The 27,230-nt window shown below is 42.4% G+C and overlaps 2 protein-coding genes across 25 annotated transcripts in view; both read left to right on the top strand.

Annotated features, from left to right (window-relative positions):
* Window positions 1-5,705, top strand: part of PLEKHA5 (pleckstrin homology domain containing A5) — a 182,775-nt gene extending 177,070 nt beyond the window's left edge. For all 21 annotated transcript variants that reach the window (XM_063358518.1, XM_063358580.1, XM_063358484.1 and 18 more), the window contains one exon: window positions 2,349-5,705. In XM_063358518.1, the coding sequence (XP_063214588.1) occupies window positions 2,349-2,367 (19 nt within the window). In that variant the 3' untranslated portion in view covers window positions 2,368-5,705. The remainder of the gene's footprint in view (window positions 1-2,348) is intronic.
* A 15,535-nt stretch (window positions 5,706-21,240) lies between these two features.
* Window positions 21,241-27,230, top strand: part of AEBP2 (AE binding protein 2) — a 50,316-nt gene continuing 44,326 nt past the window's right edge. For 3 of the 4 annotated variants that reach the window (XM_063358392.1, XM_063358384.1, XM_063358373.1), the window contains exon 1: window positions 21,244-22,130. In XM_063358392.1, coding sequence (XP_063214462.1) covers window positions 21,487-22,130 — 644 coding nt within the window. In that variant the 5' untranslated portion in view covers window positions 21,244-21,486. Of the gene's footprint in view, window positions 22,131-27,230 lie in introns of all 4 variants that reach the window. The other variant, XM_063358400.1, reaches the window with a different exon arrangement.

Below are 27,230 nucleotides of genomic sequence, written 5' to 3'. Positions count from 1 at the left end.
GCAATTTACCAGCATTTAAATTAATCCACATTTCTTTGTTGTCAGGAAGTACCTGTTTAAATAAGCTGTCTACTAAAAGAATGAACTTTTGTTTCAACAGTAATGTTAAATGCCATACCTAATGTAACTCAAGAAAATTTTAAAATCAAGAAAACTTTAAAATTGAGATGTTTTCAGTCATTTAGCATGAGGAGATATGAAAATGCTTCCCCCCCACCCCCATTACTGTCCCAGTCAGTATTGCCAAGCTTTTGTCTTAGCAAAATTAGACTTATTCATCACAGACACCTTTCTTGTATGAACTATGGCCAGGAAAATATTAATAGTGTTAAAAAAAAAAAAAAAAAAAAAAGGAAATTATTTTCATCTTTTCCCATCTTTTTCTCCTTTTGAGAGAGTGGAAATGCACTCTTCACATTCAGTACTGGCATCTGTGTTGCTGGCTTAATGGTGGATGTGGTCTGTCATGGTGAGATTTAGCTTAGACTTTTGTACTTTTATTCAAAAGTTTTGTTACAGAACTATTTAAAAAAAGATAAGTGGGACTATTCAGTTTTTCTGGAAATACCAATTTGTGTTAATTCTTTTCAGTTTCACTGTAAAAATACACATGCATTTCTCATGCATCTTCTTTTTAAATAGGACAAACATCACCCCATCAACGCAGTTTCAGGTCAGTAGTGAAACTAAACTGAAACTGCGCTGCTGAATTCTGTCTACAGCCACAGCGCGCTTGTCTTGAAAGGGGAAGGAAACTATAACGTTATAATTTTTTACGGTATTATGACGGTATAATCTTTTACCAATTGCATTAAGTTGCTTTTGGCTCTTGTCATCAGCTCCAATGATTAGATCAGCAATTTATTATTTTTTTTTAAATATTTATGCTAAACATGAGATCAGCGAAAGTGAAGCGCTTATGTAGTCATCTGCTTTGTAAGTTAATGCCCAGGCCTCGACATCCCACAGCGTGGTGTATCCTCATAGGTAATACCGTCGCTGTAACATTTCCGTGCTAAGTACAATTCTACAAACAGGCCTTAATTGCTTATGGCAAAACGGAGCATCTGGGATGGCACTTGTAAAACTAACGCTCTGCTTACACATGCCTCGCTATAATGAAGCAAGGATTCCAGAACGTAAAATACAGCCCTTTTGGTTGTTTAGTATTTGAATTCAGTTGGGAAAAGTATTCAACTATGTGCACATACATTCCACCTTTCTTTGCTGCACTCGATGCCTCTGTTGGTTGTTTCCCGGGAGCTCCGAAACAAATCCGTGCCGGGAGCTGGGCCTAGTATAGGTAGGAGATGTATGCAGCATGGGCTGCTTGCCCGCAGGATTTATTGCCCCTTACTTTCTGGGGCTGCTGTTGACAGCATTCCAGTGTTTTGCGCTTTGTTGAAAGATCAGTCTTTTAAGGAGCGACAACTCACTGTCTCTCGGACACAAGAAATCCAATGCGGCAGAGGGAACTTCAGAGCTGTGGGGCCAGCCCCGTTCATACACAACCAAATTTTTCAGGCAGCATCTGGAAAATGTATGGTAGATTTCAGAGAATAATGAGGTAATACCTATATTTGGCTTTTACGGTCAATTAGTAAAATGATACTCTTGGCACGATGCCAGGGGAATTTGGCATAGGAAATTGGTGGCATAGGATATTGTAGGACTAAGGAAAAACCCATTAACGCAAAGCCATTTTCTTTGTCGCCGCTCTTGCTTTGCAGAGACAAACCTGGACGTGGTACCGCTAACATTGTTACGTTTTAAGCATTACATTTACACTGAGTAATGAAGGGATAATGAAATTATATGCAGCACCTGAATCCAAAGCTCAGCAACATTTTTACTAACGAACTGTTAGAAGCTATTTATAGAAGTCCTTTCAGCAGTAACTAAAATGCAGCAAGCTCTGGGTGGAGCACTTGAACTTCAGAACGCCTTACAGCTACTGCGTCCCTCTGCAAACCGTGCCTGTCGTTTGTAAGAGCAATTAGGGGTTTTGCTATTATTACCCGTTTTATACAAAGAACATTTGGAGATGGCCATGTACGACAGGATAAAACTCTCAGGATAAACAGGCTTTCATATGAAGTTGTACGAATCGGAAAAAACCTTGCTTTTGCTTCTTGCTGTCAAACTATCTTGTCAGCGGTATTATTCATCAGGAAAATTGGTTTTTGGAAACAACCGATTTCTAAAATACTTTATTATGTTCTACACCATTGATAACTACCGCTAGGATGAGGTCAGAAATTCCTTGCTGTGTTTAATCCCAGGAGTTATTTTATACAATATTCTGTTGTTGCTAAAATAGAGTAACTTAATCTGTGTCTGTCTTTCAGCACTAATGGCTTCTGTTGAAACAATTCATGCCTGAGATGTATGGACCTGCCCTACGAAAATATGAGAAGATATTGTACAGTATATTTTAAATCTATGAAATTCATAGTTCTGATGCTTTTGGCCACAGAGCATCATTTTATCACTTCCTGGAAAATGTTTATTCCAAGAGAGCTTTAAATGGCCCACATGTACACTCAACAACCTTCAGATTGTTCTCCTGATACCAGCTTGCTGCTATGATTTCTGTGCACATAAAATAAAGGCTCTTTTTAATGTGCAGCCTACAGTCAGAACTTTGATATTCTCCAGAATTTAACGTTCCTTTAATTATGGATCATATAAGTTTACTTTTCTGCTTCTTTTAGACGCATAATCCGGTTAATTTTACATATCACCACTAAACCTTGTTTTACACTTTTTAAACACTACAACTTATTGGTTTAACATTTTATTTGTAAAATTTTTATATATATATATATACATATAGATATATTTAAAATGTGCCATTTTTATTATTGCTTAGTAAAATATGTCAAGTTTCTGCTGTAATTATTTCTTGGTCAGGTTGCAATGTCAGCAGTTACTGCCACACTTCTGTCAACATATACATCAATGTTAGTGGTTACTTTTTCTTAAATAAAATGGAGTGTAGGTATTTTGAGGTACTGGGCTTTTCCTTCGTTGGGTTAGGGTGTGTACAGCAATAAGCAGGTTTTCAATCCCGTACTTAGTTTGTGTACAAATGTAATTATGTTCATTGTGTATATATTATACAATGAGCACATACGATGTAAGTATAAGAAGCCACTTATTATTGTTCAAATACGAATGTTCATAGCCCATTTCTTTTATATCGTATTAAATAAATGTTGATGTTCTTAAGGACTTGTATGGTTAGTATTTCTTCCAGCAAACAGCTGTCACACTGTGTTCCACCTTTGATGTGGGGGATGCAACAGTTCTTATCTCATTGGCGACATCACCTGTCAACCAGCGTAGCAGTGACAGACTCTTAAGAGATTCCAGTCTTCCTCTACGGGAAAGGATAAGGCTGCAACACAGGACAAAAAGACAACCTGAGACTGAGACGCAAGAAATACAGGTTCAGCTCCTGACTCTCCCAGGCTTGTACCAGGATGTTGGAATAATCACTTAGTCATTCTGTGCCTCCATTCCCTGCCTGTTCACTTGAGAGGGAATAGCCTGTCTTACTGGGGTGTGGTGAGTAGTAATTCAATATTTGCAAATGTTGAACGCCGCTTTCAGTGGGGTTAAGGAGAGAAGTATGATGATTCCTTGAGGCTTTGACATCTGCAAAGCATCTTCCAGAAACTGAAAGAAAACCTGAAATAATTTGTCAAGTGTCATCGTACTACAGATGTTAGTAGCTTCATTTTTTCATCTCACGCAGCTGTCTCAATTTGCCTGAGACAAAAGAGGTTTAGAGAAGAACGATGAAAAATGAAGAGACTTAAGGGATAGCTTTTGAATGTAGGATGTAAAGCTAAGAAAACTTTTAAAGGTTCAAGCAACTGCTGTGTGCTTCGGTGCATGTGTGTGCCATCAGTAGTAAGGCAAGTTTCAGAAGAAGACTGCCAGCTCCTGTTGTGCTTTTTTATCATACAAATCGTATCCTGTTCAAGTTAATAGCGCCGTGTTAGAGACTATATAATTCATTGTGCTTTTCCATAGAGGAGCGCCTGAGATTGACACGCAGTTTGAAATTAACTCTTTATCGTTGCCCCCCTAAGTAGGAGGTAGTTGCACTCTTCTGCCACTCCCAGCTCTGCTGCCAGCTCTTCTGGGGCTCCGCCACAAAGACACGGAGTATGCTGGCTGCCTACCTGTCATTTTGCCATTTTCTTTGAAAAGCGAAGAAATGGGAAGCAGTATTTAGCAGCAGAGCTTGGGGGGTCATAGTGAAAGAAATGGCTGAAGGGAAGAACATGAATCATGATGCAGGCAGACAGCATACAGCTGAAAGTTTGACCAAATAGCCTTTCTTCTTTTTTTGGAACAGTAGCCCCAAATTAGTGCATCCGTCCATCCAAAACATAGAGAAAGGAAGAGGAATGTGATTTTTTTTTTTATTTAATTTTTTTTTTTTTATTGCTCAAGCAGCTGAGGTTTAAGTTCAGTGGCACCACTGGAGCACCTGGGGCAAAGCAAATAGGACACACCCTGTCTCTCCCTAACCCTTCTGGAGAGAGCTGTTCAGCTGTCCGGCTTTGCAATCTCTTTCTGTCCTCACTGCCAAGAAAAGAATCGCAACCAATCAAGGAAAGAATGACTAAGTGGTTTTTTGGGCGTTTATAGAGCTTGTCTGTGTTTAAAGCCGTTGCCAGTTTGGTATATCTGTCAAGTATGTGCAGTTTATACTGAAGCTGGGGGAGGGTGGGAGAATTAGCAAGTTTTTGCTGGTATAACTGTTGGCAGCGACAGCAAACGTAAATGATGCAGGAATGTAGTAATGCTCATAGACTATAATTTCACTTCCTGTGGGCACTTGCAGCAAAGACTTGCAGTTTCATTGGGTGCTCTATTTTTTTTGTGTCTTATGGAAAAAATGTATGGCTTTGTGTTATCACAGAGCATCTACTGTCTCTTACCTCATCAGAGTAACACATCCCAGTGATCGTACTCCTGAGATAGAGAAATATCAGAATCCTGATATTGTCAGCCTTCAAACATCTATTTTAAGTTTGTATCAAGGATATTTTTATATTTCTGACTGATTGCTTTATTGGCTATTGCACTGACACTTGTATATATGGAACATGTGCTTTTTTTCAAAAGCAAGAGTCCTTAGGAATAATGCAACACATTCTCTACAGATGTTCATGCTTTTCAGAACCAATTACATCTATTTTTGTCTTTTGTTCACCATTTGCATTGTTCCAAGGCTACTAGAGAATGTGATTCTTTTAAGTCCCTTAATAAAGTGACATTACTCAAAAAGTTATAGTTGGTGTCTTGGCAGTTTTTGTATGTCGTGGACTGGCTCAAAGAGAAAGACCTCACCAGGCAGTCGAAACCCAAAGCCTGTTTATATTATTACTGAGGGGGGAAAAGTAGTCTTCAGTTAATATTTCCTCATAAACATATCTGTCGTAAAATTAATCCAATAAGGTTCTGTTTTCAGGAAATCGGAAAAATTTTAAACAGTTCATTTCTACCTAAATCACTTTAATTGGACAGTCTGGGAAAGAATTATTACCCACCCTGTTGGATCCGTTAGATGTAGTAACCAGGAGCGCATACATGAAAAACAGTAATGGATTACGCTGTTAGTAATAGATCTACTAAATTCTCTAGTTCTTGGACCGGTGGCGTAAGTTACATCCTGGTTGAGTAAAGCAGCAGAGTAGAAGATCTTTAATCAGTGGTGGTGCTGGGAAACTCTTACCCCAAACTTTTCATTATATTGGAACAATTAGGTGGGGTGTGTTGGTTTTTTTTTTTTCTTTTCTAATAAAATAAACCAGAAATAGTACTCATTCGGATCTCAGAAGTGGGTCATCATGTCTTTTCTGCACAATACTTTTTTGTCCCTGTGATCCTGGGTTTTGCTATACTTATTTTCTTAAGTTATTGAGGAGTAGTTTAATCTTATTTCAGTTTGAATCCGCAGTTAAAATGTTATTTTCCATCCTTTGGAAAGTTGACATTTAAATGGACAATGAACAAATTGCCTATACCTGGCATTAATAATGTATCCGAAACAACTTAGTTTAACTTTTTTAAGGATGCACATGAAGATAACAAAGCAACATCTGGCCTTCATTTCTTGTAAAGAACATTATATATACTTGCTGTTATATCCTTGGAAATGTTTAGCTTGTCCATATGGGAACACTGAAGAAGCTGCTACAAAATAAAATGGAATATACTGGTGGCTGAAAGCAAATGTCTGGCCCAAAATGAAGGCTAAAAGCAGCTGCTTTCTGAACTTGACACGCACAACTTGTTATCCAGCTGTTCCAGATGTGTCAGTATTCAAATGTGACTTGTGGAATGAAGTTTTTGTGCATTTTTTGGTGATGTTTCTTCATTCGGTCGTATGCCAAAGAAAATGTTTTTTAAGGTCTGTCTAAACATTATCTGGCTGTTGTTGTGAAACTGCAAGCAACTCTTAATTGTAGCTATGGGTAAGTAACATCACCACAGTGGTTGCTAATTGGCTCATGTGGCAGTTTTAGTGTGGATGTGTTTAAGAACACTTATTTAGGCTGGGTTAGGTTCTGTTAGGAATAAAAGAAAAAGCTGTAAGCAAATGGTGCTGTTTCCAGCGGACTGCTGTAGAGTACATCGGGACAAAAACAGATGTGATCTCATTAACTTCTTTATTGCTGAAACCAAACCTAAAATAAGGAATTAATTTTTTGTCAAATTCTATCCAGATCCCTGTTCTATGGAACAGGAATACTTCAAAGAATTTCAGACTAAAAATGGAAACACCCTCTTCCTCTTTTGAAGGTGAAATGAGTACTGTTTGGTTTTTTTTTTAAAAAAGAAAAAAAAAAAAGGCAGCAGACCCCCGCAGGTTTAACTTTATACGTAGAAGAAGCAAGATTTTCTTATGGCCTAGAGAATTGGTCAGGGAAAACTTTCAGAAAAATACCTGATCCTCATCTGTTGTCATCTGGTAGTTTTCCTGAGTTTCACAGTGAAGTGGCTGGCACCATCCAGGATTCTCTTCTGCATCTTTAAATCCGCTCCAGCCCCAATGTGTAAAATATTCTGCATTCCTTGTATGGAGAAAAAAGTGCTTTATCCGCACAGCAGCTGTCTGTGCCTACATAAGCGGCTGAATCCAGGCCACCAGTTTCTTGCTTGAAATCCCTAAAAACCGCAGGTGCTTAGCATCTTGAAAGATCGAGCTCAAAGTATACTGCGTGAGGCACCCAGCATTTCAAAGTAACTTGCATATGAATCTCCCTTATTTTCAGCAATAGAGTCTATTTAGAAGAAAAAAAAATTAATTTTTTTCAAAGTACCAGTCATATTGTCAGGAATCGAATAATTAATAGGTACAAACGAATATATAATAATTTATTTGAGAAAATTGTCATTAATTGACAAGAGTATGTTTCAAAGCGATTGAAAAGCAGCTGTAGAATTCAGCAACTGTCAACTCATAAAAGTCACCTCTTCACAATATGAATTTCTGCTGAGTCTTGACACTGATTACAGGTGTATTCGACCGCTCTGTATTGTGCAACTTCCTTCTTGGTAAAATCCCAAGGCAGCAAGAACGTGGAGGCTGTTTCATATGTTTTAGCTTTAAAGATTAATGATTTTATTTTTTTTTTTAATATTTTCATGCTCATCCACCAGTCTTGGAAACAGACGATAATGGCAATTGCCTTTATGCTTTTTATACACTGAAATGCTCATATCTAGACAGATAGAAAGAAAAAAAAAAAAAAAAAACAACTTTCTGATTAATGTTTTCTCTTATTTGTGACTGCTGCTGTGTGTTTGATTTTGTGTTTGATTTCTGGCTGCCTGGAGACTGTCTGAGGGAGTTTACGCATGCAAGGGCTGGTACTGCAGAGAAGCCAACTTGTGTACGAGTGAGGATTAGCTGAAGGTGTCATTTCGTGAGCTGGGAGACTGCCTGGAAACCTGGGATTGTTTGATCTCAAGCACCTTCGAATAACATTTCTGGCTGTTTTCTAACCCTATGTCAACATACCTATAATACTTTGTATCTACTGTTTCTAGCATATTTTGCCTACAAATAATAAATAAAGACAAAGTGCCTAGATAATGTGTGAGATCCTGATCGCTATTTACGAGGTAGCAGTTACTAATTAAAGAACGAGCCTCTCAACCATTTAGGAGATTGTGTTAGTGAAGAGGAATTGGTTAATACTCAAAGGAATTGCAACATTGGGAAAACCATACTTGCTTATATCATCTGATTGTTTGGAATATGGGGGGATAACTACTCTGAACTCACTGCATTTTATTTTAAAACTTTTATTTCATTGTCTTAAAGCTATACCATTCTGTGTGATCAGCTAAATACAACCTAGCTAAGCTCCTCTTCATTTCTGTTATCCAGAATTTAGGACAAGGAGGAACAGAGGTTGTGACGTTTTGATCATTTTTGCCTCATTAAAATCTTGTGGACCCCAAGGAGCACAGTTAGGTCATGTTTGTCAAAGGTAGGAGTCGAAAACTTTGCTTTGAGTCATGCCTGTTTCAGAGGAGTGCTCTGCACGAATTACCATACAGCTTTCCCTGTCTGTCTGGTTCCAGGCTAGAGCACTCCAGTTATTTCACCTTTGAACAGAATCCCAAACTTTCACAACGTTTTCAGGCAATTAATCATAGGCAGTCTGTGAAGTCTAGGATCTCTTTACAGCTGAAGGCTCTAAACTATTAGGAGGATGACTGTCTACAGGAGTGAATCCCAGTTAAAGCCTAAGCACTCCAGACTTTCTAGGCAGTTTCCAAACCCTTGGATGCTGTAACTGCATCTTTGTCTGAATGCAGCAAACCGGATTGCTGTTCAGTTGGTCAGACGGCCTCCTCCAACTGTTGAGGAGCTGTTGATTTTAAGGATGCCCAGCAGGCTGGATTTGTGTTTCGAAAAGCGCTGCTAGCAATCGATACTACTGCAATAGGAGGCTTTCCCTCCCGCGACCCTCCCTTTTTCCTGCAGCTGTTGTGCAAGTAGGCACGGACAGACTGGTTTGCGCTGTAAAAACAGTGTTATTACCTATTGGCCTTGATGCAAAAGCAGCCAGTCTAATCTATCTTCCTGTATCTGCATGGGGAAGATAAGTTGTGTTAACAGGGGAAGCAGAAGATGAAGGGCACGTGCGTTATCAGTCCAAGTTCAAGTACTTCCCCGGAAGGACCCCAGAAGAACAAAGTTAGCCTTGCTGCAGCTGCTGCTGCTGCCGCCGCCACCGCTTTCCCACTTCAGCTTTCCTCCTTTTTCCTCTCTGCCTGTGCTTTTGTCCCCATGGCGTGGTTGCCATTGTATAGTAGTTTTAAGGGATGAAAGCAAATGATTGCTGATGGGTGACATGATAGCGCTTTAAATGGGAATGCAGATTGGTTCCAATACCAAGCAATATAGTAACACGGACAAAGCAAGTGGCGGCAGCACAATAGGCTTAGAATGATTGCCATAAGCATAAGTGACTGACAAAAGAATCTGATATACAAATACCAATATGTGTTTTAAAAAAAAAACAACGCTGATGTTAAAATGTCCAGAACTGTCCAAAAACTGTGTAACTTGCAAGCTGTCCAGATGCAGCACAGACTGCAGCTGACCTGTCATCTTAGTAATATTTAGTATCCCGTTCTCTTTTGACTTTCTGGGAATCTGGGTGCTGAGCACGCGCAGGAAATCGGGGATTACAAACTTGTCTGAACTTTTCACTGCCAGACATTAACATGCGGATGCAGCAGCCCGTATGTAAATGATGTTATCTGAGCTGCTTTATGCATGTGTTTCCAGGATAAGAAAGGAGATTACTTCATTGTGTGAACTAATTACCTGTGAAGAAAAAATTAGAGCCTTTTTAATGTTAATGCCAGGCTGTATTTTTATTAACCTTCATACTCAATGATCCAGTGTTGTGTGTTTATTGTGTATTTTCAAATATTAAAGACTTGATCCTTTAACCTAAATGAAAGAAGTTCTTGATGTGACTTTGCATAAACAGGTTTCTTTGCAAGGTTGGAGACACATCTCAGAGCCTTCTTTGCCCATAAAATGGGGTTGCTTCACCATCCATAAAGACAAAGTGACTTTTAAGTGTCATGCTTAATCATGCACAGCAACAATTAAAGATACAAAGTGGGCAATTGTATTAAACGGGAACTACAGGACAAATTACTGCAGAACAGAGACAGTATGTTCTTGGCCTAATCTGGAGTTGCATACAACCAGGGCAACAGGGTTCATGTTCATACAGCAGACCTGAGCCCAGATGGGAACAGCCCATTTGGCTTCAGGTTGACAGCTTGTATGATTAAAAGTTAAACATGCTCATACTGCAAACGCTATGATACAAGAGAGAATTTGTGCAAGAGCCTGATCTCTTGTGGTTACTACATCTCAGCCGAAATTCAGCGTGTGGCTTATTAATACTATAATTAGATAAGGGAGGAGGGGAGTACCTCTCAAATATTTCATGTTTTACTATTTGTATAGCTTTTAAACCAGCATTTATTTTGTCATACTTTTTAAAGCATGATATGAGTTGCTGAGGTTTGCGTGTGTATTTTACTATAGAGCATAAGCTGATGATAATATGTTGCATGTAATGGAAATGAATACTCATGCAATATGCCAAAAGAAGTTACTACAGTACAGGTAGGTGGTGGACTGAGATCACCTAGTGCAATAAAAGACAGTCCAAAAATCTGACTGTATTAGTATGAAAAAGACCTCCAAAATGCAAGCTAGAATAACAAAACTGAAAAACAAGCAGCCATTGGTCCAGCACTTAATTTACATGAAAATAATCAAGGGTGGTGGAGGAAATTTTTTTTTTCCTGTAAAGTCCATTTTAAACAGGCTGCATTGCTACCTCTTTACACGGAGCTTGTGGTTGTGAAACTGGGAAGTGAACGTGGCTGATGAACATCTGCGTAAGATCAGGTCCTCAAGGTAGCAGGGAGCACAGAGACCATGGCCTGAAGTGGTGCCAAAGGATCTTCCTGGAAGACACAAGGCAGAAGTAGGTCATCGCTCTCTACAGAGCTGATACCTTAACACGTGTCAGTGCCTGAGTTACACTTCTATAATACGTGCCTCTCTGTTGTACCTTTCATGCCACTAGCACAACTTAAATCACACGGTTTTCTCAACTTAGAGTCACCAGTTTTATATGAAGACACGTAGGCATGAATTGTTGTAAGATGCACCACATTTAAAATTAGATCTTTTTCACCTTGTTCCAAAGTGTTATAATAAAAATGTTTCCTGTATTTTCCAGGCTTTAAGTAGCTGAATCCACTTTTCACCAAGATGAAACAAATACTTAGCATTGCCAAACCCAGCTAGAAATTCAACCGTAAAGATGATGGTTCTGATAAATTACCTAGTTAAAGGTCATATAAAGCCAAACTGCTGCCATTTGTCCTGATAGTAGGCCTCTGTAGCAACAGCTTGCTAAGAATTTATAGTGCCATATTTTCCTACTACATTTTAAGTAGTATAGTAGGTTGTTTTGAGCTGCCTAGGAAAAGTACTGGACAGTATTTGTTTCTGGAATACGGTTTAACTGTGTCACTAGGCAAAAATTATTAAGCACGTAATAAATGTTCATCTTTACTGAAAAAAGAAAAGTAGTTTTAAAAGACTGAATAGAATCAAAAGTGTTATGTGATTAAAAACTAGGCCCATCTCTATTGAGAACACTGCATGTGTGTGTATAACAGCAGCTTTACCAGAAGGGTTCAATGACAGACAACTACACCTCAGAGCAATCCTGGGAAAGAGACTCAATTACGCACGTCCACATGGTTAAATTGCTGCATAAAAAAAATGATAAAATGGTTTGCCTGCCCTTATACAGCCAGTTGCTTTGGAGAATCTGTGAGCAACAGAGCTGGGAATAGACTTCAGGAGAAGAGAATCACTGCTTTGCCTATTAGAAGACGTGCAGCGTATCTGTAGGGCATGTCATTGGGGCATTAAGCTAATTTAGGATTTAGGTCTCCAAATTCTGCAATATAGCCTAGGCTTCCTGAGAGAGCGACCCTCTGAACTATTTAAATTCTGAGTTACGGAAGGGTCACGGTGCCACTCAGACTCTCCTGTGTGATACGTGCTGAGTCCCCACCTCCTAGCAGCCATCCTTCCATAGGCCAACAATATCAGGTTTTGCCATGAGTTCCTCAAAACTCCTTGGTTCCCTAGCTCCCGGGCTGAGTTTGACATTCTGGCCCCGCTGAGGTCAATGGGAATTTTGCAATCAATACCGGAGAGGCCAAAGTTTCAGACAAGGCTTGTAGAGTTCATCTGAGTTCAGTGATCATCTCTGATCATTGAATTTGCAATAAAGGTGGCTGTGGCGAGATTGAGTGTAACGCGCTCGATCTCAGTTTCCGTTCCATTAGTGGTAATCGGCAGGCGCATAATGCAAGTTTACAAATGTTCATGTTTATATTTCCCAGTGCTTCAAATAAACAGTATTGGAACTAAATCGACATGTGCATAGTCAAAACGACCTTACTTTCTCCTTCCTTGATTACATTATGAGGTACTCATCCATGCAGCAACCATTTTCAGTCATTTAGGTAAAATAAAAGCTTCCCCGTGAATGGAATAGTCTCATAGGACCCCCAAAACTGGTGCTTGTGGTGATTACAGTGGGGCAGTTAGCATGGACAGCAGGTTGCCTAACTGCAGCATGAAAGACAATGCATTTCCTTGCAATGGAATGGCCAGAGTTGACCAGACTTGAAGAGTATGACCCCAAGCGGCTGATCCAGAAATCCTCTCATGCTCTTGCCCCAAAGCTGCCATGCAAACAACACAGCACACAGACATGCTGGCCCGTAACACCGAGATAACAGGAGTGGCAGCTTTTACATTGATGGGGTTGGGTTGCAGAACATGCTGGTATTTGTACAGGTTTTCTACAGATTACTGCTGCCTTCTACGTGACACTTTTGTTGCCAGGGTGGGGCAAAAGGGAGAACAGGAAGCCTAGGCGCTGCCCCTGATAAACCAGATAGATGAACAGAATGTGTGGGGGGTATTGAAGGGGCAGGAGGCGGGCAGGACAGTTTCCATTTTTGCCAGATTGCGACTATATTCCAGCTTCAGAGGGCAAGAACGGGGAATTTTGCAGAGTAAAACCAGGGAGATTTGACAAGCAGGCATTCCCCCGGCGCTGTTGTCAGTATGCAGACAGGCAGCACAGTTCCTTTGGCACAGAATTGCCGCAGTGAGCTGATGAAGACCTTTTCAGTCCCGGGGCTTCCCAGTGCTGTCATGACAACAGCTACTTTCTCGGTCCTGCTGAAACCCCTTTTCACATTCAGTGAATGCCGTGCACAGAAAAGTAGGTTGTTCTCATCAATCTCCCTCTCTCTCTCAGATTTGGTTGATTGAGAATCGGGAGGGACACTGTGCTTCTATGAACTTGGCGTATTTTCCATGAACATGACGGATCCTTGATCTTGTAGGAAAGGTTTGAAGAGTTATGAATTGGAAACGTCATTTTAATAGCTCAGAAGACAAATACGCTATCTGTAATAAATATTTGTTGTTAGCGGCAAACAATGATAAAGTCATCCTGCTGGTTTTGTAATTGTTAAATTAGTTTTGATTACTTTGAGTATGACTTCTGCTGTTCAGTGAATACCATAATAATGGAAAGGCTAGTTTTTGCATACAAATCTGAACTTTTCTGAAACTCAGGTGTTTGCTCATGCTCAAGCCTACTAAATAATAATTTCTTTTTAAATACACGAATGCTGCATAACTCTAGCTATTTGATAAACATTCCATGATCTGAATTTTTCTTGTAACATAAGCAGAGCAGTGGGGGGAAAAGAGGAATCGTCCAGCTGTTAAGGTTTTGGGAAATCTGGACTTTGACACCTTTTCCGTGACAGTATCTCGTCCAAGGCTGACCAGACTGTGTGATAAATGCCTCTCTTAAGGATATCATGTGTCCCTTAACTCTCTAGCACACCAAGATCTCACAGTCATGGAAAATATGTAATCTTAGTTGCTTGTCACTTTTAATCTCACGGGATTTAGCAGGACCCTAAATTTGTCATACACATGGGAATTCTGAATGTGGTCATTAGTCTTTCAGGCTGCATCTAAACCTGTCTGCAGGGACTAACTCACTTGGTCCCAGCCATGCAGCTCAGCTCAGCTTCTGTGGCTCCTGACTAGGCCTCCCTTCTCATCTTTAGAAATCATGGTAGAAGGCATGACTGGTGTGAACATGGTTTTCGTCCCCATGTGAAGCTGGGGCAAAGCCAGGGTATGAGGTTATATCTGAGAACTCAGAAAAATATTTACTGTTTTTGGAGATTGGATGATGCCCCTGTCTTTGTATAACATGGGAATAATATCTCAACTTTACAGAATCACAGAATAGATGATGTTGGAAGATACCTCTGAAGATCATCGGGTCCGACCTCCTGCTCAAAGCAGCATCAGCTAGAACAGGCTGCTCAGGACCATGTCCAGGTGTGAATATCTTCAGGAACGGCAACGTCACAATCTCTCTGGGCAAACTCTTCCACTGCTTGACAGCCCTCATTGTGAAAAAGTTTTTTCTTGCGTTTAAATAGAATGTTCTGTGTTTCAGTTTGTGGCCACTGCCTCTTGCCCTTCACCAGATACCACTCAGTTATTTATACACGTCGATAAGATCTCCCCGAGCCTTCACTTCTCTGGGCTGAACAGTCCCAGCTCTCAGCCACTCCTCATCTGACACGCTGCCCTCCCTTAATTATCTTCAGGGCCCCTTGCTGGGCCCACCACAGCATGTACTGGGAAGCTGAGAACTGTGGTTAGAAGGACATGTGTTCACAAGAGCTTGATCTTGGAAAGTCAAGAGATTCTTTCAAGAAAAAAAAAGAAGGGGAAAAAAAGGCACAAACATTATAACTAGATTTCTGCAAGGGAATTTTCATTTAAATTTTATGAAATATTAATTTTAAACCAATTAAGACTGTTTTATGAAAAACCTATATTCTAGTTATGACCACAAATCAAAGAAAGGGAGTTTTAAAGGAATCCTAGAAGAACGTGGAAAAGCTGCTGTAAACTTGTACTCCTTCCAAGCTGTGATTTGTATTTAATTAGCATTCAATTCATTGTGCATTTCTGTTTGGTTGTAATGGTTACGCACCGGTTTTGCAACATGCAAGATCTTGATTACTTTTATGGTTTTGAAAAGAAGCTCCATGTGTGCAAAGAAAGATTCTGCTCTTGACTTCACATCTCCGTTTTTAGAAAAAGAACTGCTGGAATTTACTGCCTAGTGTGCTTGTGCAGAATTGCCCCCTCCGTTGGGATGACCTCCCCTAGTTGTACTGTAATGCTCTGTAGCAACTGACTGGCAGAGAAGAAATGGCCATACTGGTGGCAACCCTGTATTTGTGGTCGGGCGCACACCTTCATTTAAAGCTGGAATCCAGCTCTGTTTTGCATAAGAATGTAGAAAACACACATTCCCCAAATTAATAGCATGTAAAGACTCTTTAATCTGGAAGCAAATATGTTAATCATCTCTGGTTAAAACTAATCTAAATTGCACCCTTGAAGAACGTTGATTCTTCTGAGACTGGAGAATTTTGGCTGCCTTTTATTGCAAAAGCGCAAACTGCCAAGTAAAAAATATACACAAGGAGATATAGAATACTTTGGGAGGAAAAGAAAATCTATCTGATAATTTATATATTTTATTGAATTATAATATAAAAGTATTGACAGTATTCATGACAGAGAAAAGATGCTCTATTTGCTTGTGCAGTACTGCATATATTACCGTTTTCCCTGTTCATATGACGTATTGCATCAGCTATTTAAATTTTCCAATGTGGCATTTGGAAAACTTTATGAATAGTTTCAAAGAAAAGCACAACTCATTTTTAGCATATACTTATGCAAGTCCCTGAAGCTCACAAAAGTTTAGAGACATGGGATGCAGGATGAATATTCAGATAGGTACACCAATGCAGAAGTACTGCAAGTAGCTTTTGCTTTTGAAGCAAATTCTGAGTTGGTTCTCAGTGGTATCTATAATAACTAATAGCTTATCATAGACAAATAATATCTATTTGAAATTCTGTGCTTACGTTTCATTTTTTTGCAACAAGCTGTGAAGCACATAAATTAACCGTATTATAAGGCCCTCTAATGCCTTGAACTCAAAGCTTTATATCTTTCACTTAGAAGAAATCGTGCTTTCTTTTTTTGCTTTTTGTGTTTTCCTTATCATTTGACAGCAAATTTAACATCAGTTAGCATGCATTTTAAAGAAGAGGCTTTATGCACTTGTAAAATACCCGGTTCCTTTCAATTATATCAGAGCATCTATGGAACATGGGCTTTCTCTTACTGTTTGTGTTTATAGATGGCTTAACACAAAGATGCCCTCATCTCCACTGGGCTTGCAGGTTGTTACAGTAATACAACGGCAAATATAGTGAATGTTAGGAAGTGCTATTGGATATGCTCCAGAATGATAGAATGGGGTTTTCCGCTCCTGAACTCACTCCTGGTCCTTTGTGTCACCTTAATAATTTCTTAATTTTCCCGGTCCTTTTTTTTCCTGTCCCCAGAGTGGGCACAGTTACATTTAACTGAGCTGTCTGGAGTTTTCTGAAGTTTCACGACCTAACAGCCACAGAATGCCATTTATTTTTTTTTTCCTCCTAGTTAACACTAAAAGCAGTTCCTTGGTCTAGCTCATGGCGTGAATTTTGGAGACAGCTGTGCTGGCACAACAGAAGAGGCAGTGTGTCACCATGAGAGCCATAAAAAAGCATGGTCAGGGAAGAGGGGGAAGAAGGACCTGACCAATATCTAGAATTCATATTGCTGGGAAGTGTTTTGCAGAACCAGCGTATGGCCCCAGCGAGGGCTCACTGCCCAGCAGGGTGAGAAGAGGGACACCAGCCCAATGTGCATTCCCACAAGCCTTCCTTTGGTTGACCCAACCTAAGTGAGGCTTGAAGTTTCCTATAGTCATGGTTTCTAAGTGAACAGTACAGGGAAAGATTAAAGGCAGCTTTAAAAAGCAAACAGCATAGAAGTCGAGTTTAAAGGGAGAATTAACTGGGTGCTGCGGGAGAGGGTGGGGTCAGAATTGCAGAAGGAGGCAGTTTCAGTCCGGTCTGAAGGGAAGGGTGAGAACCGAGTGCTGGATGCTTACTTGAAGCAATAGGAGATTGCAGCCTCTTCCTCCAGACCTTGAATTTGGATGGGGAAGGGTGGGGCAGAAAGAAGGGACGGGTGCAGCTTCCAGAGGGTGCTGAGCAGGCAGAATATTGTGAGCAAGGTGAGTCATCAGGTTCAGGCAGCAGGAATTTCCTGCAGTGCTTAAGACATGCATGTGGAGGCAGGGGCAGGAGAAGGGAGTTCAGTGACCAAAGGTTTTGTTCCACAGAACTTCCCCTGGTATCCTAACAAGTGCAAGGCGGGATGTCACTTTTCCTGCATCTTAGGCCTATGGCATTTTTTTCTCCCTCTATAGGCCAGTATATGTCATAGTATTATGATGCTGACCAACATTAGGAAAAAAAGGTAAAAAAACCTGCCTTACATGTACAAAATCTTCTGATGATCTCACCTAACTGTCCTTCATAAAAAAACCACAAAAGAGCAAAATCTTTGTGACTCAAGAAAAGAAGAAACTACTTCTTTGGAGTGCGCTCACTATTGATTCTGCTGTCAGCGTGAATGCCCTGCACCCTGGTGTTCCTGAGGTAAGAGAATAAAATCTTAATTTTTTCTCCCTGCTCTTCTGTGTCTGCAATGTTGTTAGTTCTTGCACTACTTGGACTCTTGGCCTGTGAACAAGCTTCTAGTTTATCTGCTGACGTATTTTTTTTTTTATTTTGTACTTTGTTGAGAATGTCTTCCAAGTACCACAGAGTAGTGTGCCTCAACATAAGTATCTCAGCTTTAAAGCATTGTCCCTGTTGTAACCTGATCATACCAAGCCAGACTGAGCATACCAGAAACCCTTTGTGTGAAGGATAGAGTAACATCCACCCTCAAAGCCTAAGTGGATGTGTAAGTTCTTTTTTCCAAAGGATTTCCTAACAGCGTGTCTCCTGCTTTGAGCTTTTCTCAGACCATTCAAATGCAAGTGATTTAGATGCCTTTGCAAGTTCTAGACTCGCCTGTTCTCAGACAGATCTCCTCCTTCAAGAGGTTTGAAAAGTCAAAAACCGTGGAGAAAAAGGACATTTACCTTTGGTAAGCTGGGTATTTTCCTACAGAGAAAGCTCAGTAACAAGAGGTTTAAGCAATCATTGCTGCTTGCACTTGATTAGGACTTTATTATAGCGCTCAAGGACCAAGCCCGGACACAGAATTTTGTCGTTTTAAAAAACTGCGAGCAGGACACCAGGAGATTGTCACAAAGTATTTCTTTGATGACTTCCTGCTGCGGTAGTGACCCCTTTGGTGCTGATCTTTTGCTTAAATGCTAGTGATTTCCATTAGGCAGGTTGACACCGTCCTTCCTATTCATTTGTGTCCTGAGGTGTCCCTCCCTGACGCTCTTTGAATACACAAATTACCTAATGAGCTGGCGTCTCTACCGCTCTGTTAGGAAAGTGGAAAGTGGGAGGTGTGAATCACCCTGCTCGCTTTCGGTGCACAAACACCGGGAGCCTTGCGCGCACACACGACCTCAAGAAACCCAGAGAGACCTGGAGGAAAAAAGTAACAGCAACGGGCTCGTCAACACACAGTGTAGCGGATTCGGACAATTTACATCAGGGCACATGGAGTTCTTTGAGATAACTTTTCCCCCTTTTTTTTCTCATATTCTTAGGTGTTGAAAGCTGTCTTTTACCTAAGTCTTTTATATATTTTTTGGTTTCTCATGACTTGATACCTCTGATTCTGTCCCTCGCTATGGCAGAGAACTCCAGAAGGGAATCCGTGGGTAGGAGAGACGTAGGAATTACTTCAGCTTCTGCCGTCTTCTGACTGAATCAAAGGGTGTCGTTTGTTTTTAAAACCTCACGCTTCGCGTTGCATAAGATTAGTGACAGCCACACCCACCGGGGGGTGCCACACCCTCTTAAGTGAAGAGTGAAGCACAGGGCACGCTGTTACCGGCAGGAGGAAAGGCAGCAGAGGATGTAGAAGCCCAGGGTTTGGTGAGTATTTTTGGTGGAGTTAGTAGACCAGAGACACACAGATTAGACAGATGAAACAACATTACGGCTGCCCTTGTCTTTTTTTTTTTTTTTTTTTTTTTTTTGCGTACTTACCATTTCCACTTTCTAGCTGAGGCTGGTTTCTAGAAATCTGGGAAACTATCACCACTTTTTTTTGCTGTTGTTGGTTTCCAAAGTTCGCATGTGCTCCTCTGCGGGGTAAAGATGTCATTGGTTTGTTTTCAAAGATTAATCCAATGTCACGTCCCTTTGCTACAATGCGGCGTTGCTGTTTCAGCACTGTGGCATTCTATTTTGATGCTGCTACACCACAGGCTGCTGGTGTTGCTGCTAACAACTGCATTTGTTGATGGGCTGGCAGCCACCTCCAGCTACGCTAACGCAGGCCTCAGGAGCACTCTTTCCAGATTTTAATCCTACGCGGTTAACTTCTCCTGGAATCCAGGATCTCTGTGGATACGCCAGATAGCCTGCTGTAACTTGAACTGGTGATGTTCTTCCTATTGCACAGAAGGCACAGTGTTTTTCTGACCTGAGTTGTGGTTCTGTATTTTGTAGTTTGTTTTTAAACTAAACTACTACCACTTCACAATTTTTTTTTCTTTAAATGTGGCAAGCTCTGCAAAAGTTGGATAAAGACTGACAGATGTATATATGGCATTTAAAATTCATGTGGAATAGTATCTCATGTTTTCAATGACCCTCTTCATCCCTCCAATAATCTGTCAAACTACGTGATTTCACCTCTGTGTTCAGATTCTACCCACCTTCCTGTTCTACTGCAAATCCCCATCCTATAAACTTCTGCTAATCACTTCCACATGACAATTTATCAAACACTTTCTTGATGTCCATGTAGACGAGACTCTTGTCAAAAAGCCTGTCAGGTTAGTCTGGCACAATCTACCTTTAGTAAATCTTATCCCGTTTTACCTTAATATTAAAATTAATTACTTTAATTTTCAAAATTTGTTCTGAAGTTTTGTACGATTGACAGTCATTCTCTTCAGCTACCTTTCACCTTTCCCCTTCTACACATACACAGCTGTATTTTTTTCAGACGGCACAATTCCCAACTCAACAAATTTTCTAAGCCCATGCCTCCAGAAGTGAATTTAGATTAATGAGGAAAAAAAATTAACCAATTTCCCCAGTTTTAGTACATTAAAGTCTTTGGTTTACTTTACTTTAAGTGCATTGATCTGTATTTTGCATTCCCCTTTAGTCATACAGCTTTTGCCTAGTAGCCAACATGCCTCTTTACTGCAAATGGAGGTTTAAAGCCACATCGACTTTATTCTCTTTACTTTCTCTCCTCACTGCATAGCGCGACTGCTTTTTCATTCTTTTTTGTCAGTACCGCTCTGAAAACCTTTTTCTGTCTCCTTTGTGTCTCAGCTGAGCTTGTCTTTTGGCAGTTCTCACCGGGTAACGTCACACGGTGACCTGCACCCTGTAGCTCTCTTTGCTGAGGAGCCTCGTTTCTCCCTTTCTCGTAAGCTCTGTATTTCGTTGTAGTTACTACGAGTCCAGTCAGCTCCGCAGTCCCTACAGCCCCCGCCCTGTTTTCCTCCCACGGATGCAAATGTCACGAAGTTTTCCTCAGCCACGACTCCCGCTCTCTTTGCGCCCTCCCTCCGGCGGCCCCGTAGGCCTAAAGCTTCCCAGAGCCAACCAGCCAGGAGGCTGCCGAGGCTGAAAGGTGTGGGACGGGTTCCTCCCGGGGGGAGCGGCGGGGGCTGCTCGTCCTGGCCGGGAGCGCCTCGTTTCCCCGTTCGCGGCTGGTCCCGCGGGACCCCCCTCCGCACTCCAAGCGTTCAGGCGCTCTTCCCCCTGCGGCGGGGAGTAACGCTGACGCGACTCAAGCCAGGCGTGGGGAAGGAGGGAGGGAGGCAGGCAGCCAGCGCCCCCGCCACACAACCACCGCCCCGCCCCGCCCCGCCCCGCCCGACCGTTAACGCCCCTCCCACGCACCGCCCCCCCTCCGCCAGCACCCCCACGCCGAGGGCTGCCGCTCGCGCTCTGCCCGCCCTTTTTGTCCCCGGGCGCGTTCCGTAGCGCGTGCGGCGGCGGCCGCAGCCCCAGCCCCGGCCCCTCCTCTCTGCGGCTCGCGCCGCCGCGCGATTGTGCGGGTGAGGAGGGCGAGGGGAGAGGGGGGAAAAGGAGCGCGGGGCGGGAGCGAGCGCGGCCGCGCGCACGCCCCCGCCGTTGCCGCCGCCGCGCGCGCCTGGCCCCGCTCGGCTCCGCTCGCAGCGACTCGCAGGCGCCATGGCGGCCGCTCGCAGCGACATGGCGGAGCCGGAGGGGTTGCTTCCCGGCGAGGCGGCGGCCGCCGCCGGCGCCGCAGCGGCCGAGGAGGAGGAGGCCGGGGCTGGATCCTCGTCGTCGCCTTCCTCCGCGGCGGCGGCCGCCGCGGAGACGGAGTCGCTGCTGCTGCTGAACGGCGAGGCGGAGAGCATGTCGGAACCGAGCCCGGAGAGCGCCAGCCAGGCCGGGGACGGGGAGGACGAGGATGAGGAAGAGGAGGAGGAAGAGGAGGAGGAGGAGGAGGGCGGCGAGGAGGAGGAGAGCAGCCTGGTGGGGAGCAGCAGCACGAGCAGCGGCTGCTGCAGCGACGAGACCCGCTCGCTGAGCCCCGGCGGCAGCAGCGAGGCCGACGCCAAGGAGGAGCCGAAGGGCCCCCGGGGCAGCCAGGAGGACGGGCTGGGCCGCGGCGGCGGCGGAGGAGGCGGCGGCGGCGGGGGGAGCAGCTCCAGCAGCGTGTCCAGCGGTGGCGACGAGGGCTACGGCACCGGCGGCGGCGGCAGCAGCAGCGGCAGCAGCAGCTGCAGCGCCACGTCGGGGGGCCGGCGGGGCAGCCTGGAGATGTCCTCGGACGGGGAGCCCCTCAGCCGCATGGACTCGGAGGACAGGTCAGTGCGCGCCCCGTCACCCCGCCGGCGGCCGCCTTCCCGGGGAGTGGTGTGTGTGCGGGTCCCTCGGGTCCCGGGGCCGGCGGGCGCCATGTCCGGTCGCCTCCCCGCCTCGCAGCGCCGGGGGGCTCGCCAGCGCGCCCGCCCCGCCGCAGCGGCCAAGGGGCCCGTCTTCCCCGGGTGCCCACCGCCCCTCGTCCCCCCCTTCCCGGCCGCGGGGGCTGTCAGGGCGGCGGCGGCTAGGGGCAGCCACAGGTTTCTCCGGCCAACTTGTGCCGGGCGGGGCGGCGGGCGGCCTGTGGCGGGCCCTCCGCCCCCGCCGCGGCCTCCGCTCCTCCAGGCCCCCTCCGAAAGCCTGCCCGCTGCTTTTGGGAGGAGGGGGCGCACCGCCCGCCGGCCCCGCACCGGGCGGCAGGCCGTGTGGGGGCTGCTGGAGCCGCAGCCATCACTGTTAGGCGTTTTACGGAGAGCCCCGGATCGGCCCCCGCTGCGGGCTGAGCACGGGGCGCTCGCTGCCCGTTCAGGTGGCCGTACTCGGTTGCCGCTTTCCTCAGAAGCTGCTGATTATTTTTTTTTCAGACGGTGCTTTTAGGGTTCTTTAGGGTTATATCTTGCGCTGACGCACAGGCGGGGTGTACCAAAGGTTCAAGGATGGGAAATAATCTGTGGATGTGGTTTTACCTGCACCCGCACCAGGGTCTCTGCGCTAGAGGCAGAAAGCTGAGTGGTAACCTCTTAAAGCATAAGGAAGGGGGGAAAAAATACCCTAGCTTACTAAAATAAAAAGGAGACCAGCTTTTCTGTATTAAGTGTGCACGAGTAATAAGCTGTGCATGTTTATTATATTAAGCGAGGGTCAGTAATTTGAGGCTCAAAGTCATCTTTGGATGAGCTCTGTAATAGTAATGTAAAGATTGTTTCTTAGGGTTTTTTTTGTATGTGCACATCTCATTTTACCAAGACTTTTGCTTGATTCTTGTGGAAAGGCACAACCAAATTCTCACACACAGTTGAATTCTACCTTTCAGGTCTGATTTAGCCTTCTAAGTCAAGCATTTCAAAGAACATGGCTTATGTAGTAGCTTTCTTGGATGTTGTGTGCAACAGTTTAATTGACAAACCGAAAATAGGACAAAAAATGGACATAAGAGCAATCTTAAAATGCTGTAGGTCCCTTTAGTAGTTAGTGCTTTCAAATAGTTTTAAGAAACTTGTGCTATTTTTTTATTTCAGTTTAGCATTAAAAAGTGTCAGACTTCCCTGTTAGAATTATAGTTAAATAACAATTATAATTTTGTTTGCACTTTCTTGAGATAGTTTCATTGTTAAGTGTGAAGAATTGTGTGGTTTGGTCCAGAAATGTATTTTGAATATATGTTAGATCAAATTCTGTGTAGCTATGCAAATACCCGTATTTCAGAAGTGGGGCATCACTAGATCTAACCTCAAGTTTTAAAAACAAACAAAACCCTTGTGAGTCAGTTCCCCAAAACCATGTAATTGGCCTAAAAGACCTAAGATGAAATTCAGTTCTTTGGTTTTCACCTGACTTTTGAGGCTCATAGGAGTCACATTTTCTTTCTTCCGAACTTGTGCAAGATGGAAAGGGGGAGTGGGTTTTGGGGATTGTTTTGTTTTCTCAAAAGATGAGATTTTATGTGAAATTGCATAAATATGGGAGTAGCATTCTGGAAGAACAACAGGTACATAATGGAGTTTTAAGGTAGTTTGTTTTTCATTGAATTAAAATCTAAATCTAGGCCTGATGTTTTCTGAGTGCATGTCAACTTGTGGGTTGAGAAGAATAACAGAAATAACTTGCAGGGGTTTTCTGGAAGTACAGTGTCACTGTGTCTTGCTTTTGCACTCCGGAACTAGTGTGCTACTTTCTCTGTCATTGTTCTCATGGTTCTCTTGCTGTAGTTGCGCAGTTCAATCTGTGTATGTATTTGTTGTTGCTCCTTTCTACTGCCTTTGGTACAGACTCAGTTGCAGGAGTGAACTCTTTGTGTTTAGTGGTTTAAAAAAGGACTGCGCCTTGTTTTTAATCTTTGCAAAGTTTTATCTTGAACTGCCAGGCTGAAAACTTGGTGTGCTGAGAGGGTATTTTGTGCCGTAATTTCAAAGCCTGTTTGTTGAATTGTGTAGGAAAAGACCAATGCTACCAAGAGTGCCATTTGTTATTCCTGGTGATAGAAAACTTCTATTTGTGCACTCCTTGCTGTAGCATGGTAGAATGCTTTATTATTTTTGCTGCGTATAGTCCAGCAAGTCGCTTGCCCTAGCAATCCAAATGATTATTGCTGCTTGGAGGCCAGCCATAACATAATATTGTAGCTTTTAAATGATCAGACAGACAAGCAGAGTGTTGCAAAAGGTAGAGGATGTGCTGAGGAGCTAAAAAGTTTGTGAGGTGGGATGGTGAAATACCAGGGAAGAGCTGGCAACAGTTAGACTTATTAGGTGGAGGTACAGGTTTATGATAATGTATTAAGATCCTTAAAGACTTAATCATTCATTGATTTGGTCACCTCTGCGTTAAAATGTAAGTTCTCTAACTATTAGAGAATGATATTCTATCTATTAAGTGATGTTTTATATGAAATAGTGTGTTGTACAGTACTTCATGACCTTTGCTGACTACCTGTGTCTCTGAAGTCCTAAGGAACTTGGTGTCTTATCTCACAGTACGTTGTAGAGTAAGATTACCTGGGGAAGGGAAGACAGAGAAAATGAGAGAGAGATTAAACCAACATACTTGAATTTACAGTCGCTGGGTTAAGCAAGAGGAAGCTGGTAGAAGGGTATACCTGGTAAAGACTCCCGCTGTAGGCAGGTTTGGTAACATTCAGATCATGCCCTTAGGCTTGGGATTTTTTTTTCTTGTTTCCTCTGTAGAAAATTTGAATAAATAAGAGGGTGTGGTGAGAGGGCCTGAATTCCATGAGTGATCAAATTCCTGCTTCCCTCTGTACGGTTTTTATCATTCTCCACAATTATCAAAGTGTTGTCTCTTTGATTTTTGGTTTAGTGATAGCAAATATAAAATAAACTGCGAATAAAACAGCTGAACAGGAAAACCTTGCATATGATCAAAATATTACTACTTTTCAGCAACTTCAATTGCGAACATTTTGAATATCTTTTGAGAGTATCTGCTAATAGAATAAATAATTTGGGGCATTACTGTAGGACGTTTGTAAGTATTCATAACAACACAAGAAACATATAATGTTGAATATCGATGCCCTGAAACCTAGGGTGAATTTTAACCAACTATTTCCATGCACACAGACAAACTTTGTACTTTGCTAAAACATTTTTACACCACCACCCCCCACACCCCCCAAAACCAAAAAGCAAACCCCAAACTGATACCTAGGATAACCAGGTGGCATTTTCAGCTCTGTGGTATTAATAACGAGAGCTGAGTGCAATAACTCTAGGACTGGTAGGTATCTCGTTGATCTGTAATCATTCCAGGTTTTTCCTGGGAGTTGTACTGAGATCCCACTACTGTGCTGAAGTTTGTCTACGACTTTAGATCAAGCTTGGATCATCTGGCTCAATAATAATAGGCTGCATTCAAGTTATCCTCCAGATTTACAGTTAGAACAAAGACTATTGTCAGCATGTGAATGCTGGTAACTTTCTTGTGCCTTTCCCTAACTTCAGACATGTGTTGAAAGGATGGATGTGTTTCTCCAGAGTTCTCTGGAGCAGCTAGTCTTATTACAATGCTGAGAAACATTTGATATGACTTTAAAAGAAAAAATAATGGTTCAGTTAACTGTAAACACGGTAACTGAGTTTAGCACTGGGCCACAGGTACTGAAGCGAAGACCTAAGCAGATGCATGGATTTGGGTATAAATAGCTGCTCTGAATGCAGTGAAGATGTGTCTGCAGCTCACTGATGTGTTACTGCTGAACTACAATATTTGCTTACAAACACTTAGTGTTAAATTACTGAAATAATTTAAATACTGTTTACTGGAAAGTTTATTATGGAAGTATATTTAAATCTGAAGCAGTTTCATTATCAGATTTTGTTTGATTTGGAGTACAGTGGTAGATCTTGCAATTGTAATAAGATGTTTAGCAGAAATACAAGTAGTAAAGCTATATGTGAAGGGCTTTTTTGTTCACCCCTGTGAATTTGTCTTGCATCTTTGTACTCTCACCTAGAAGCTGCTGTTGATCTTCTGTTCTCACATCATCTTTACCCTCCTTTAGCAGTTTATCCTTTGCTCCCTCCTCTTACTGACTGGGCAAGAAGCACTGAAAAAATATGTTTCAGCTGAAACTTATCAGCTGTTTTGCTGACTGGTACATAAGTGCTGATTGACTAGATGGTAGGCCAAATGTAACAGGTTGTTGTTGGACCTACATAGTAATCTTTCCCTCAGGCACAGCACTAATTAATGTCCGTCTTTTTCATGTAAGGTTTTTTTTCCTCTTTTTTTTTTTTTTGAGCCTTTTCATGTTTACTGTTACTCGTCAACAGAATCTGTTATTGGGAGGGACTAACTTGAGGAATACTCAATAATACTCAAGGAAACTTTTAGCTATCTTAGCCATATTAGACTTGTAGAATGCTTCTAGGAATGTTATTATGCTGTCCAGTGTAACAGGAGAGCAGTTTTGAAAGCAGACGTTTCAGAAAAGTTTTTCAATAATAAACCTTTTCATGCTTCAGATTGTCAGGCTTGTTCATTTCATAGAGTGAAATGAGGCAGTGTGAAACTAACAGGTTGAAAGACAGGAGATTTAGATGTGAAAATCCAGGATCTAGGCTGCGTTTTTTAAATCTGATTTAAAATGAAGTCCTTCTCAACCTTTAATATGTATGCTGATTTTAAAATATTAGTTATTTAAAGGTTTAAATATAGGCTTTATTTTATCTAGCTTTTAAACTCTTCAAAGTGAAGAATTTACAAGACTGACTAGGCAGTGATGTGAATTATACGAGTTATGTTTATGAAAGCAGAATGGTAGATTTGAAATATAATCAGGAAGGCATATGGTACTAATGGGTATGCTTCATGTATCCATGTGACCAGATTAAAAAGTGCTTCAGGCCTCTCCTTGCTGCATAGTC

This window comes from Chroicocephalus ridibundus, chromosome 1 (assembly GCF_963924245.1).
Source record: "Chroicocephalus ridibundus chromosome 1, bChrRid1.1, whole genome shotgun sequence".
Taxonomy (NCBI): domain Eukaryota; kingdom Metazoa; phylum Chordata; class Aves; order Charadriiformes; family Laridae; genus Chroicocephalus; species Chroicocephalus ridibundus.
This window is presented reverse-complemented; position numbering and strand designations above follow the sequence as displayed.